General features: G+C 37.5%; 1 protein-coding gene across 15 annotated transcripts in view; it reads right to left on the reverse strand.

Moving 5' to 3' along the window:
* KLHL32 (kelch like family member 32) overlaps window positions 1-16,654 on the reverse strand; it is a 123,873-nt gene that overhangs the window by 50,137 nt on the left and 57,082 nt on the right. For all 15 annotated transcript variants that reach the window (XR_010830445.1, XR_010830447.1, XR_010830446.1 and 12 more), the window contains one exon: window positions 10,267-10,365. Coding sequence is in view for 12 of the 15 variants with exons in the window: in XM_066994501.1 (XP_066850602.1) it covers window positions 10,267-10,365 (99 nt within the window). In the remaining 3 variants the exon portion in view is untranslated. The remainder of the gene's footprint in view (window positions 1-10,266; window positions 10,366-16,654) is intronic.

Raw genomic sequence — 16,654 nt, forward strand, 5'->3', positions numbered from 1 at the left:
GTTTTTTTCCTTTCCTGAATATTTCAATTCCCCATGAAGATGTAAAATGAGTAGAAACACTGTGAGGCAGGCAAAAACAAAATGCAAGCACTAATTTTGAAGCATATAACATTGGGCCTTTTCCCCTAGCTTTCCATATCCACAACATGCCATTTCAAGCCAATGAGAATTCCAATCCTGATGCTTTTTGGGGGGACTAGACCTGTCTGTAGTTACTACAATACTTTCCCCATGATTATCAGTTATGTGTAGATACTGTGAAAATTCAAGGACTTTTACATACATAATTAGAACAGATGTAGCTTATGGTAAACAAAGAAAGAACTCTGAAATGGAATTCAGAAAAAAGAAAAACAAACAAAAAAAAACCCACCTCCTTTGAGCAGCTTTGGAAACTTTCACAACACAAGTCAAAGTGTTTATAAGGAAAGTCCAGCCAACATACTACTACTCCTCTAATCTAGAGGACACAACCGCTGCCATAAATAGTATAGTAGAGACAATGCTATGTGATACCATCTCAATTCCCCCTGAACTGCAAATAAAAGTCCTGGTTTAAGCAATTCAAGATCCAAAACTTCCTATGTAGCTACACACACTCTGTGGTACAAATCAAGTTCTGAAAGACTCTGGTGAAACAGATGGGAAATTTAGCAGCAACTTCCTCCAAATTAATAAACAGATGTTTAGAATAGATTACATAGGAGAACAAGCGAATGAAGTTATAAACATTTTTCAGTTTGGAATAGCACACTTGCAGGACATTAGTAATGGCTAATAAAGTTTTTCATACCACTAATCTTTAAGTTTCTGTCTTTAATTTTGAGAGTTAGTGAGGTGAATGAGGACAACTTACAAGTTTCAGAGCTTTCATTACACATTGGTTGAAGACTCCAGAAGACAGCATGTATACATTTACATTCACTCTGGGTTCAAGACCTGTTCACTACCCCACTAGACAGAAATGGATTTTTTCTTTTAAAAAGAATTAGTCTAGATCATAATCCTGAAGCAAAATAGTGTTTCCCTGGCAAATTGCACTACTATGCAGTTGTGCAAGCAAAACACTGTACATGATGGAAAGTGCTGAAACGCTGTCTCATTTACTACTGCCAGCAGACCTGCTGGAAAACATCAACAGCCTTACATGGAACTTCTTTCCTTCTTTTTGCTACCCTATGAATTGAAATGTTTCAGTGAAGAATGTTTCTCTCCTATCAGTTTTTAAATAGCATTTAATAGTAGTTAAAACTAGATGTAACTTGAGGTACTTATGTTTTGAAAACTACTTATGGACACCTTGGGCTTTGTATCTGGGCATTTTCATTGCAAATTATTCTTAACTAGTGCAACATACTAGTTGGGTGTGTTGTGAGCAGTTAAGGTAGATGGATCAAACAGCAATAATTAAACCATCAGAAAAAAAACAAAATAGGGGGAAAAATCAACTATACTGATTGGTATCAAGTTCAGACTTTTTACTTTGAAAGAGAGATGGTTGAAATGAAATATAAATGAAAATAAAATTTACAATGCCATTTTAATATCTTTTAAAGATGGACCAGACTGAGACATTCAGTATTCTCCTTAGTTTAATACTTTAAGTGTCAAGATGCCTCTCAAATTCTATCGTACCTCTCCTCCTTCCTTTTCTTGAGAAAGGTTCAGCTCCTACTTAACATTTAAACTTGAAATTGTTCCCTTTAAAAATAATAATAGAGCATTAAAAACATGAAGTATAGAGGAAATAAGAGAGAGTTATTTTGTAACTAAGAAGGAAAAAAAGCAGTTCTATTTTGGCTAAGTCAGTACAGAGAAAAGAAAGGTTGGACAATCAACTATCTAACACAGTGCTACTTCTGAGATAAAATCAGACTAACTCACTTCAAGCCCAATACTCTCTTTGGGTTCATAGGTTACAAATGATTTATAGTCGTCACTTCGTACTTAGCATTCTATTTTTTTCCCATATTGGTAAATACTTCATAACCAAGGCACTGTCATTTTTCCAAAATACCTTTGCTAAAATGGCTTAACACAACTCAAATTGTTTTAGATCAATGCAAACTTAAATAAAACATCCCTCTGTTTCTTTACAGGAGGTTTAAAAAATAAAAAAAAAGGCTGTCTGTCTGGTGCCTGTATTCCCGTTCTTTCACATTAGAGCAGTAAGTCTCCTCTTTCAGGTCACGTCTTCCACATAAAAGTGCTAAACTAATGCTGCTTAATGACAAATTAATGTCCATGAATAAAAAATACACCTCTAATAGCATAGAGTAATTTGCCATTACAATATCATCATTGGACATGCCCCTGGTTTAATACGATGTATTTAATTCATAACTTAATGAGTGATATATAAAAAGAGAGAGATGAACCCTGCAATTACATTTATGTGAGTCTGTCACCTTATTTGTAAAACCTTAGAGTCATTTACATTCAAATTAGAACAAATGAGTGATTTCACAAAGTGTAGTGATAAATGACCATTGCTGCACAAGACAGAACTGTATTTCCTGTGAAAACATTAACAGTTTCCTATTATTTGTTAAAAATTACAATGCATATTGCCCAGTGTTGTGTGAATAATGACTTTTTTACTGATTAGGTCAGAAGACTAATACGGAGGAAAAATAAATAATTTTTCTTTTCAGTTTTTCTGATTTTAGCTCCAATTCATCTGCTCAAGCTGCTGTGGACTTACACTGCCACCTGCTGCCCACGCCTGGCTGCTAGGAGCCCGGACTGCCTCATTCAGGGGAGTGCAGTAATTCAACCTTTTGGTTTTCACCTCTTACAACCAAATTTTCCTGCCAGACCGACAACTGTGCACGTCGCCGATGACGCCAGCAGATAAGGGTAGCTGCACTACCCATGTACAAATAACGCCATTTTTTGCTTCACGCATCTGAGCTGCCCCACTTGGTTAAGGATAATTAAAAGCTGAAGACACGGGGTGGGAGGGGAGCATAAAACATTAGTATTGATCAGATGGCAATAAAACCAGAGAAGAATTTCATACACTAAGCATTCTGGGATTCATCAGCCTCTCTTTATAGCTTTATAAAACCACTTGAAGGCTCCCAGAAGCAGAGGTCTTTCAGGGGCTGAGGGACAGGAAGGTCACGCAGAGTAGGCCACATCAGCTAGAAAAGCAATGTGAGAAGGGAAGGGGGGGAAACAGCGAAGCAATATAGGTTCTTTATTATTGTTTAAAACACACACCAAAGCTGCTCTGCCATCCTGACAGACATTTCTAAGAAAAGAAAGAAGTAGCAGTCCCTGCCTCTTCCCAGTTTGTCACCTCTCCTGTGACCTGATGCAGGCCACTGGTTGCGTGCGCCCACACAACTAGCTAGACAACTGGATTTTTAATCTTGCAGCAATGCTTAACCTAGAAACTCCAGTGCCGTTTTTCACACATCTTTCACCAGGTCCAGTTCAGCCTTGTCAGCTATCACTGTGTTAGGAAAAGCAGAACACACACACCCAAGCTGGAGGGCTCCCAACCACAGTGGCACCTTGTTCTTGTATTAGCCAACTCTCCAGGGGGACAACGTCCACTGTCACATCACAGCTAAACAGCAGCACGTAGGCCACAGAAAAAATGGGATTCAAAGGGCCCATTTTTACTTTCCTCACTGACATCAACTGAAAAAAGGAGAAAAATACCACTTTTTTTTTTTTTCCTGAGTCCCATTCTAAGTTGGAATCCTCAGTAGTGCATTCTCATTATATATATATGTAAACCTGTATCTCTGTAATATGTTTATGTAAGTTAAGAGAGATGAGCTAAATTCCCCCAAGTTATTTTTGAGCTCTCGGCACGAGCTTTCCTAATGACTGTCAACAGCTCAGTGACAACGGCTGACAAAACACACACCCTCAAGAAACAGCAGGCTGGCACAGCAACTGGTTGCATACCACCGAAAACCAACAAAACACAAGAAGATGTTTCTTCTGTTTACTTCATATTCTTGGTATGCGAGGGTCACTCTCTCCACCACTAGATACAGTTGGGTGGCTTTATAAAACACCACTCTAATTCTTTGTGTATATGTAGATTAAAAACTCAGTATTAGTTTAAAAACAAACGCACACTCAAAAACACAAAAAAAACCACAAGCCTTGGTTGTTGATGACCTTTAGATTTTTTTCCAGCAGTTTAATTTGCTCTATATGAAAAATCCAGGAGCTAAAATCCCAACTGAGCTGGGGCTTCTAGCAATACAAAGGTGATGCTCTCAATCTCTGGTGTAAGAATTGATTCATCTCTGAAGGACTGTATCTTAGTGAAAGCTGGGATTGTGTTGCTGGCACAGCTCTAAATAGTGAAGTTGGGTTTAAGAAAAAGAAATAGCTTATGAAACTCAGGTACCCACAACGTATCTAAACCATACACACTCTTTTCCTTCCACAACTGGATTCACTTGCAGGTTTTTCCCTTTAAAGACAGTAGCAAACATAATTCAATCTGTAAACACATTAAAATAGTTTAAAATTAGTGGAAGAAAAGATCCAGACCATTAGTTGCTCATGCACTGCAAAGACAGATCTGTTTTATAAGCATAGATTGACCATTAGGGTAGAAGGTTAAAAATCAAATGCCCCTACCCAAAACCATTTGCCTGCTTCAGTTATTACCAAAAAAATATTCCAGGTGGTCTTATTTTATCATTTGCAAGCTCATTAAATCAATCTAATTTATGCATTCCAGGCCTGGTCCTGCTCACTGTCTACTTTTGTATACAAGAATCCAGAGCACACTGCACAGAGGGGGAGGCTTCAAGAAGATTCTGACTGCTGCTGTACAGTGCTGTGTTTTTTCAGGCTCGTTTTATTATTCATCTAAACTGTTCTTTTTAGCTTAAAGTATCCCTCTTTATGGATGCTGTGGTTGACATTAGTAGCAGTCAAGCAGACCTGTCGGAGAGTCCTATCCACTGTAATGAAGTTTCTAAAAGGTAACTTAGAATGCGTATCATTTAGCAGGGAACTTAATGCAGTTTAAAAAAATGGAAAATTTGGCATCAAACTTTTAACTTCTCTTGACACTGAAACATTTATGATCCCAAGAGCAATTTTTAGCAGTCAGAAGAACTTTAATGGCAATCAGGATCACCACTCATGCTTACTGTACTTGCTGCTCCTAGCTACTGAGAGAATAGGAAATGCTGGAAATCATCGAGTACAACAACAGTCAGCTAACATTATTTCTAGCAAGGCTGCATTGAACATGAAAATATGCAACTGTCTAACCACTAAATATAACATAAATGATAAGCCAGACTCTTTCCAGTATGTAACTGGTTGTTCATAAAATGTTCCTGATCTAACAGAAAGTTAAATGTGAACAATCATGCCATACCCTGCCTCTCAGACTGAAACCAGTGGGTTGCTTTAGGCAGTTCTGCAACTTCTAAACCCTTCACGCACACCTATAGTCTTATTACCTTGAATGCAATACTAGTGGTATACAGAGCTCCACTAAATACAATAAAGACTTAGTCTTCAGAAAATACAGAAAAATCACTTAAATCTAAGATTTCAGAAGTGGAAAGTCCAGGTCTGAATGCCAGTGAAAATCGACCTCTGGTTTAAAAATTGATTACTAAAGCTGTATCTACACAAGACTGAGCAGATGTTATTCAGTAGAAGGAAATTCCAAGAAAACTCATATCCTCCATAGCATTTCCTCCCTATTAAGACTCTTAGATTGTAGAAATAATGTGCAGTTTGACATTCTCTTTTCTACTGAAAGTGCAAACAGTTGAGGAAGATGAAACTTCTTACATCTACAATCAGCTATGAAACTCAGACACGTTTCTGAAACAAACATTTGTATGTTCTGAATAAATCTCTCAGCACGTATTCTGTTGCATGAGAAAAAAAGTTGACAAGTACCCTTTAAAAAAACATTTACAAGCTTTAAAGTGCAAGGTAGGTCATCACAAATACACTACCTAATACCATGCTCTCCACAGCTCCAAGAAGTCCCTTCTCAGATCTCCATCTACACAATTAAAGCCTCCCACTCACTTTCTCTTGTGTTCTCCAACGTCATAGTAGGACAGCTGTGGTCCACTGGAACTTTAAAGGATAAAATTCTTAAAAGGAAATTAAAACAGTCGAATAACCCATTCCCATTACATTTTCAACAAACATCTACCTGTTTGTTGCAGCTGTCTGCCTTAGCCTCCTTGTAAAAACCTCAGCCAAAACTGACAATCAATTTTAGCTAGAAGATGAACTCAGGAAATGAGTCTTAAAGAACTGGATGCACACTCTGCACACAAATGCTGTATGCATGACCCATGGACTTAAGTACAATTCAAGATACACTAAGCTCATGTCTTCAGCTTAGCTTTCCCTCACCTACATAGCAGCAATACAGCTAAGAGCAATCAAGTTGCCTTACCGTTTGTTTAGGCTGAGACGGATGTGTGAGAACTCAAGCCTCGCTTCAGTGTTTAAAGTACCTGAGAATTATGCAGACATCATAATAGGAGAGATTCATGAATATGTATGTATCTCAACTAAGATATATCAGCATACTTCAAGAAGTCCCTATCTACAAAAACAAATTAAAACCAAAAACCCCCAAACAGCAGAAACTGAGGAATAGTGGCAATTCAAGACATGACACTGCCAGGGTGAAAGTCTGCACAACATAAATCTAGAATTATGATCTAAAATAGGGATTGTTTGGGCATTTCTTTTGCTTGCAAATAAAGAAAATATGAATTAGATTTTTTTTAAATAAAAATTAGTAAATTATCAATCCAAAGTTAGCAAAACATTTTCCAGCAGAAAATGTAATCAACATTAGATGCTACAGAACATTTGATAGTGTGAAGTCTATGAACGATAAAGCACACCTAGTGAACCAGCGCTGTTGTCAGAAACCTCCATTGTGTCATGTTATCATAAATGTCTTAGATATGGATATTACCAAATTGGGGGCAGGGGGTAAGACTGTTCCTCTCCTTTTTTTTTCTGACATGCCTTTGATCAAAAGCTCTTTGTAAAAATACCATTCATATGACTGAAACAATTTGTTATAGAAATCTTTTTGAGATCTATCAACAAATTAAACAAACTGCTCAGCTTCAGCTGGTTGGTCTGAAAGAAACAGAATGTATCTTAAATTCAAATTAACTTTTTTTTTTTTTTCTGGAGACAACTGAGAGGAAATTCCTTAAAGATATCAGGGAATAAAAAAGTTAGTGTTGGCTAGAAATTAGTCTGACCCCAGCGCACCGCAAATCATCTTTGACAAAATAAATTAGATCGGTACAGTCTTCTGTGGTACCTCACAAGCTATAAATAGGCCTTGGTACAAATATGGACCAAGTGAGTCGTATTTTTATCTAAATACAATGCTCATCGATATCTATGGAGTAATTACTGGCCCCACATAACTGTTAAGAAGAAATGAAAAAATATATCTTGAACTCCAAAAAACTGATATACTTTTGGAATATCTAGAGAAGAGAGCAGCTTAAAAAGCTCTAACAGTAAGAACAGCATCCATACAAGCTGTTCCATCCCCAAAAAATAAAGACAATCCTAACAAGTTAAAATTGTGCATCATTATTCCACAACAATAATAAATGACAGCTAGATCCCACATATTGTATTTCCTGAATTTACTCTAAACTAAGCTAAATTAAATTCCATGATAACAGAACAACTGAAAGTAGCAAGAAAAAATATTCACTGTTACAATAAACAAAGAACTCTGCAGCACCCTGGGACTCAAAAAAAAAACCTAACATTAGAAAGAAAAGAAGGGGCAAGCATTATTCCCTACACAGCATCTGTATCATAGCATAGGAGGTCAGATGTGACAAGATACCCCGGTTCCCAAATGCAGTAAGGATAAGTGGTTTTAAGGAAAACTTCTCTAACTATGCTGCTTTTATTTTTACAATAGATATTTTTAAAATCACTCAATTGTATGTAGAACAAACATGTATTTGATAGAATTAATTTAGACCCTGTAAGATATCACACTCTTTATGCGCAGTACCTTGTTGACCTCTGCTAAAAAGGCTTACACGACAACTCAAGGTTGATTACTTGCATGGACTGTAACTCTGTGGAACAAACAAGGCAGATAAATTATTACGCTGATCTTTTCAGGCCGCAAATCTGCCTACAGATATGCCTTGTCTGGGCAAACCTGTTAAGTAAATACAGAGCCTTACTTGATGTAAACTACAGTCATCCCACAGACCTCCACACCGATTCAAAACCTTACAGTGAGACCAATTCAAAAACATTTACAGAACTATCACTATAACTCTGTCTACCAATACACGTTCTGCCCCTTATTCACTACCTCTCCTCCCTACCTTATTCCTAACCTCCATTATTGTAAATCTTGACACGGGGTCTCACTTCCTCTTGATTTTCACACCAGCACAGATTCAGTTACCCTACCTCGGTACACTACTCAGAGTACAACAGACCTCTCTCGCATTATTTGAGTAACTACTTATTGATCATCATCTCCATAGGACTTTTACTGGTCTGTTAATAACAGAGAAATTTGGCAGCAATGTTTGCTCACTGGCTTTTGTTGCTGTTTTTTGTTTGTTTGTTTTACTAATTCATTAACAATCTGTTCCTAAATGCTTGACTATGGCTTGCATATCAAGGACTAGATCCAAAGCACTGTTAATACTATACCTATTCAATGATTGCTTCCACTTCAGTGACCTGCAGATCAAAAAGCATTTAGACGGTGCCAAGGGAAGAGCTACTAATACCAGAAGCTGTTCCACATAAGTCTTCATTCTTTCATGACCTAAATTGGGCACATACCTGAACCTTTCTTACAGTCCTCTCATGTCCCTACCTCACCTGCACTACAATACTCGGCTCCATCCCTACTTTAATTTCCTAACTTCTTTACTGCAATGGTTTCTTTGGTCCAATTTCTGCTAAAGAGCACGTAAGCTGCAAACAAATGCTCACATGACTGATTTAGTTATGGGGGCATTAAATATATTGTATGATTGTCAGTTTTGGACCTGTGTCTTCTTTCTTGTTATAATACCCCCTTCCCATGCATGCTTGACAGCTGGTAGGCCAAATGGTTTTGTGGGTTATTTGGCATCTCACAAGTCCTGTTTCTTCAAAGGCCATCTATACCATTACATTCCATGTCTACTTTCTCACAAAAATTCAATTTTTCCCTACATTCCTGAAAACAGAACTGACACAAATTGCAGTCCTCTACCAGCTACTTTAATTTCCTAATCATTTTAATATGCACAAATTAATACCACATTACTGTCTTAACATATATTTTGAAGGCTTCCCTGAGGCTACACTCAAAGAACAGACTCTCCATAAGATGCAAAGCCTTCAAGTACATCCTGAGGCTCTTAACATGAGATTCTGCATGCCTATGGTACTCAGCAGCTCAGTGTGCTGCCAAGCACACTCAGCAGACTGTTCAAAGGCAATTATGTTGGTGGAAGGCAAAGGCATACAGCAAGCATTGTGCTGACATGCACTTCCATGCCCAATTGTTGCACAGATAAAGCTAAACCACCCTATTCAGAAACAATACTGAAATATTACAAAGAAAAGTAAATGGTTCTGTAGAACTGGTATTACTATTTTTTATAAAGCTTTTCACTGCTGAACATCAAAGCTATGTTCTTGCTACCATCATGAGCCATCTCCTACACAAGCCAAGCACAAAACAGGATTTTACTGCATTCAGTTTTGTTTTTTTTTTTTTCTTCATAATGACAGCTTTAATGTTGATATTACTATTAGCATTATGGGTGTGAGGCCAGCTGATAAAAAGGTGCCACTGTAATTCAGTCTACCCATTCAGCGAGAGGTAGCTGTGCCCTGGAATATACGTCAATATTCTGTAGTGAACACTTAAGCAACTGAATGCTTCACAATACTCATGATCACCAACAGGGAAATGCTTAACATTTGGGAAACTGCAGAAGAAGAAAGCAAATTCTCTGATGAAGGCTGGAATCAAACTCCTGTGTGCTGATACTAATCAATGGAGCACCCTTGTTTTCAAGACTGAAATGGATAAAAGGGATGGAGGACAAAGCACCTACCAAAAATTAATACCCATATTGCCCTCTGAATTCAGGTCTCCTGAGATCCAATTTATTGCCACTTAGGCTACACCAGGTACTTCACTAATGCTCTCCTACTGAAATTAGGCTTGGAACAAAGGTTTACCAAACAGAAATGGCCAATAATCATGAAGAGAAGCCTCACCTGAATGAGATAGTGAGAACATAAACTGAGAAGCTCCAGCAACTGTAAATGACTTCCAGCTGCTAGCACATCCTGTATCACTCCTGGCTCCAAAAGGATCTGTAAAGAAGAAAATAAAAGTTTTGTCATGCAGAACTCTGACTATTTGTAGAAAACACTACAGGCCTTTGGTACTTCAGACATTTCAGACAACTTAAAGAAGAAAATAGAAGCACACAGAAAAATCTTTGCAGGATAGGGACAGAATTTTTAGAGTACATTTGACTAGCAAGCAGATTTTCCTGCAAGAGTCCATAAGCCACACTACCCCCATATGCTTTAAAATGAAATGCATGTTAGTTAGTTAAAAAGGAGACTTTTCAAAACAGCAGAACATCCTTTTGTTGTATGTGTGTATGCTATACCTGGTTATTTCCATATATGCTGATAAATCAGACCAGCGTAACTGACAAGTCTCCAGAATTAATATTATTCATGCCTGTAAAAATATACAGATTAGAAACTCCCTTCCCATTCTGCGTGGTACACCACTTCATAATTTTCCTAACCACTCTCTCCATTTTACAGAGCAAGGCTGTGAAGGCACAGAGTGTGCATGCTGCTGGGGAAGTGCCAGAAAGGGCTTAGAAACCAAGACTGATTATCCTGTCACTTGTTCACACGAAACTCCTACTCATTTCAATTAAAATCACGCACAGGCAGCAACCAGGATAATTGGGCCTCAGCTCCTAACCTGCTGTCTTGGGGTCAGCTTATTAGAGCATCCCTCTCAGGACACAAAAAGTCTTTGCGAATATAGACACCGGTCAATCTCTTTTATCAGCAAGCACATAACAAACTATCTAAACCAATATTATTTAAAGATAACTGATGTAGCATCAAAGAAAAATCAGAAAAGGTTGAGAAATATTAATTTTTCAAAGATAATCCATTTATTCAGAGTTTTATGCTTCTTGCGTTTCCCCTGTCAACTTTGGTTTCACACCACATGAGGTCAGTCTCTCACTGTTCCAGAGGGAAGTAAAGCTTTTTTCAGATCCCTTTTCTTCTGCCCATACAATTTAGTTATAACTCACAGTATCACTGTGTGTCTCAAACACAGTGAAATATAGAGGATGGCACACAAAAAGGAAAGACACTGATCTGCATCTTTTGCAGCTACATTTTTTCATTTCCCTCAAAAACATACATTTCTTCAAGCAAAAAACACAAGTGATCCCCAACATAATGGGTATCTTAGGAACAAGAAATGATTCTTATTTACTTGGCAGTGTATTGCATGCTTAAAGTTTGTGCAAATCACTATGTGTTTGTACTAAGTTTTAGGCAAACATACAGGTAATTTACATGCAGTGTAACAATTTCTTTACCTAGCCAGACAGACGTGTAAGATGTTAATGTAAGTAAGAATCAAGCCCACCACTACGCAGATTTTTGGCTGATACTAATTAGGTTGCTATGCATGATGAGAGGTAGTTGAAGGGAAAGACAGAAAGGATGTCAGTTACAAAAATATCTTCAATAGGTACATTTAAAAAACTGTGCAGCACTGTAAATTATTTTCAAGTGAGAACTCAAGGTCAGACTGACAAAACATTGTTTTAGACCTTGCAACGTTTGTTATTCAGACATCATTTACACTGAGCAACTTCTGTCACCTGAACTGATGCTGTATTACTTATTAAATGCCAGCCACCGGCTTTAGTATTGTTGAAGACACGGTATGAAGAGAAACAGAACACTAAGCAGATTACTATCTTGTAGGCACAGACAAACTATATTTAACTGTGATAACAGTAACGCATTTTAAAGCTACAGCAATCCATTTATAAATAATACTAGTAGTGTTATGAGATGAGAAGTAGGACCAGGGGCAAGGAGGATAACTTGTTACTTACTTAGAGGTGATCTGCACAAAGTCAGCAACAAAGTTCATTTCAAGGTGGCAGAACACGTGTTTTTTTGTTGATTGTTTTTGTTTTTTCCATTTCTTACAAGTTTTCTACATCAAGCAAGATGTATTCCACTGAGATAACATATTCAACCTTTGTATTTCCCAAGAAAACTGAAGAAAGTCTATTTTGTCTCTTCCCATATTTCACCTTAAGTTGAACTATGTGAATTTTTATTCAATACTCATTTGGATATAGGCAAAGATGTTAATTAACCACCAGCAAACTGATGCTGGGGAGACCCACAGGAAAAAAGAAAACAGTAAGTAAAGAAGGAAAAAAATATTGCAAGCCCTCCTTCTACTGAAACTGGGGCAATCCACAATTATTCCAAGCCTCAACTTCTATTAATACAATTACATTTCATTAATCACCAGTATAGCTGTTAGTTTGCTATATAGACTATCCAGCTGAATCTTAACAGTAAATGCACATGAATACCACCATTTAGTACACCACAAGTACACAGTGACTGACTGCTCTCTGTCTAACCCTCAAAACAACAGCTCTGAGGTCTTCAGAACGACGCCAATTGAGAATTAAAGAGAGGGAATCTAAGATCTACATTGGATTCACACCTTCAGAATGAATCACAAATTATTACTGTGGAAACTTAAAGAGAGAAACTTAGTCCTTTTCCTTACTCCATTCTCAACCCAAGAGTTGTGTGGCATAATTGTCAGGGCAGAAACTAGGTTGGAGTAATTTGGAACCATCAACTTCAGACAAATCTTGCAATTAACACCAGCAAAGGATGTGCCTTTGTATGACACATGCCACCTTAAAACTGGTTTCTGTGCTGTTTGTATATTAAGATTAATTAGATGCAATTCATGTATTGCACCTGGCTGCACCTTGCAATCAAACCTCTATTCAACCCTTGTTTCTGAGAGTTAATTTTCTTTATGCTCTCAACTTTCATCTGGCCCACTGATGCTACCCAAGAAAAACAGCTTATGCTTCTCCCTTTATACTATGGCCAGACCTTGCAGATAGCCTCAGCAGCTTACTTTCCAAAGCCCCTGGTGTGATATACTGCTCATTTTCAAACTGATCTCCCTTGTCAAGTTACTTTTTTCCTCCAACACAATCACAGTGTTCAAACAGGAATTTTGTTCTTCAAGGCAGTCCTTCTATACCATTCATCATCCCACAAACCCTCCAGGAATTATGTATTATACCCCGTTCACCCACTCTTGTGGTCAGATCCACAAATCAAGGGACAGAAAATATGCTAAATTTGGTGTTTCTTTGCAACAGAATTTTCACAGCATCAGGAAAGGCAGGTTACACAATTTCTTAGACCCACGTTTCTTAGAGGTACTACATAAATCCATGTGAAAATGCATCCATTTATGCTTGGTTGATATATTGAGGAAAACTGTTCTTCATATGTAAGAATTAGAACCTTTTACAGATGAAACCTGAGCTTCTGAAACACAATTCTGAGGCAGAAGAGGTCGATTATAATCAATCCAATGGTCACAAACACACAAGGCCCTGAACAACCCCTTTATGCATCCACCCTCTGAGCAGTACTTCTAAACCTGTAATTCATTCCTCTCCCCCAAGATTTATGTTTTTACTTTCCAATTCACCGTGCATTCCCTCTAGACTCTGGGCAACTGTGGAGAAGATTAACTGGGATCACACATCTTGCCTTTCTCTTCCATCTGTTTTCCCTGGGACACTTCTTCACTACACAAAGCAACTAGTGGGTATGATTTCTTGGGCTAGGAGCAATACATGAAGCACCATCCTTTCTCAAGGACAATGCTGGGACAACTAGTCATGTCTCACTTCCACGCTGCCCAGACTAAGAACCTTCTCCTACTTTTCTAATGCATTTTTTTTTTTTAATAATCAACCAACGAGAATAAGCCTACAAAAAATTGCATGATTGTAGCAAAGAGGGCAGTAACAGGAGAAAGTGAGTGAGGAAGAAACCTCCTTAAGCTGTCCTTCCCAACAAAACTTACGGCATGAGGGAGAAGGCAAGGTCCTGGTTAACTACCGCTTCCTATGGAGTTTCGTAGGTTTATATCTGGACAGACCAAACAGATCTATTCTCTTTATACTGCAGGCCGTTACACTATGACAGTAAAGAAACATGTAATTTCATGTCAGAAAATTCCAGATAGTAAACCATATGGAATTTATCACAGAAAAAAGAAAAAAAATCCTAAAATTCCTGACAGCCTGATGCAAGAGAAAATTCCTTCCTGACTCCCCTTGCAGTGATCAGCATTTCAGACGAGACAGGCATCTAACAAAAGCACCGCTTGTTTCTCCCCTCCAGAGACCATTCTGTGTGCTTCAGAGCAATCGAAAAAAAGTAACTTTTCTTTTAAAGCAATTTAGACTGCATTTCACTCACAACCAGTTAGCACTTCTGCCTGTCTCTCTGCTCACTGGTGTTTCAGCTGAATTTTGGGCTCCCCACATGTTGAGAAGAGGCTGCTTCAAAAAAACGTGAGCGGGGCAAGAATGTTCCAGTGCCCTGCAGGCAACTGCCCAAAGCCTGGGCACGTAATGTTTGATAATACTCACTGCAAAACCCAGACGTCTCATTAGCCAGTGACAGCAGGAATCATGACCAGCATTTCTCTGATACATATCATAGCATTTTTCCAGAAAACTCTATGAAAGTCTGTGTTAAATGCTTAGCATATGAACTAAGACTCCAAGCAAACTCACTTTTTCTTTGGTGAGGTGTTTCAATACTTTGATTACTTTCAGCCGTGTCCATACCTTGATACCTATCCAGAGCAAATACCATGAAATGTTAAAGCTCGTCTTAAAAAACTACATAAAGTCAGTAATTATGGTCCACATTATTCTAAGCCTTCTGGACAATCTCTAGCTGAACTATGAACTGAGACCTAGTAGCTATACCCTTAGTGCTAGGCACAGAAACAAGATTATCATCCTGATAGCACTGGACACTTCCTTTTTGACTTCTAAATATCAAATTTATATTTTTGGCTTTGAAATCACATTGAAAATTATGTGATATAAATAAACATTTACTGTAAGACATAGTCCCACTGCAGATATATTTTTCTAAGACCTTGGCATGTTGTGCCTGGTAGAAAAGAACGAGGATATTTGTAGTCACCAGGCAGTTTAATTGAACCCTAAAATTCATTATTTTTTTTTTTCCAAAAGGCAACCAGTAGAACTGCAACACACAGGAGGCCATTTACCCAGGAAAATCACCCACTCACAACACTGCTTTGCAACATACCTCATCCACAAGGGAGCTAGAAAGGATTAGCAGAATAAGAGGTGCTAAGATATTGACAGCCATCTCCCCTCCATCTTAACTGAAAATGGCAAATAAAATACTGGCTAATCACTAGAAAAGCTGTCACTATCAAAGGAGGGAGATTCTGATGAGAGATGAAAGCCATGATTCTATGAAGGAATCAAAGCAATTGTCAGGAGAAACAGTTGTACTTACAAATATTTATATGTACTATTTCTTTACTACCGAGAACACCTTTCACTCTTCCACATTTCCTGTTAAAGGATAAACCTAGCTGAAGTATTTAAGAAAAAAAAAAAAAAAAAACAGAAAAAAACGTCAAAACCAAAAAACAATTTCACAAAGGAGCTATAAGATAATACTTTAACTAACTGTAGGTTCATGTGTATGAATTTGAAAAAAAAATCACCAGATGGTACTCCTATGAATTCATGAAACCTGATTAGTAAAGTGATATAGTGATATGGCTGTTACAGAACCACATATTCAGTTTTCTGTTGGTGGTAGTGGTGGGTTTTTTCTTCTTCCTCTTTTTTTTTCTTTTTAAAGTGAATACAAGTTGGTAAATAAAGCCATTAAATAAAAAGAACTTAGATAGTAAGATAGATAATGTGTAGATAATGTGTTAAAGTAATTGAGAGCAACCCAAGCACATAAAATATCTGAAAACAACACGAAGTTCTACATTTGTAACTAGAATGATATATTGATATCACCTTTAATAAAGACTGCTTCTGTGTTAACATTTGGTGAGTAAAAGAAAATTTGCTGCTGTTTTTGTTTTTTTTTTTAATATGTAAGTAACAAAAACATGAAGTCACAAAAGTAAGTTAAGAGTTTAAAGACTATTTTCAAATTATTATAAATGCAACTTTGTATGTGAATTTCAAGAAATGGAAACATTTCAACATTCTGTAGAAAGACTTGAAGGCTGCACTAATCTTGGGCTATCTAAGAAGATACCACAGCACAAGGAACACCAAAATTTGTTTTTGGAGAAATAACCGAACATAAAACAGCCCTTATACTAGGGCTACCTCTATGATTCCTTCTTTTCTCCTTTGGTAATTTGAATAATTTTATAACTTCAGGGAGACAACTTACTTTTTATTAATACAAAAGCAAAACGTGATGGTTTAGAAAACGAAAACGGACAACTGCCAGTTAG

Source organism: Anser cygnoides, chromosome 3 (genome assembly GCF_040182565.1).
Source record: "Anser cygnoides isolate HZ-2024a breed goose chromosome 3, Taihu_goose_T2T_genome, whole genome shotgun sequence".
Classification (NCBI taxonomy): domain Eukaryota; kingdom Metazoa; phylum Chordata; class Aves; order Anseriformes; family Anatidae; genus Anser; species Anser cygnoides.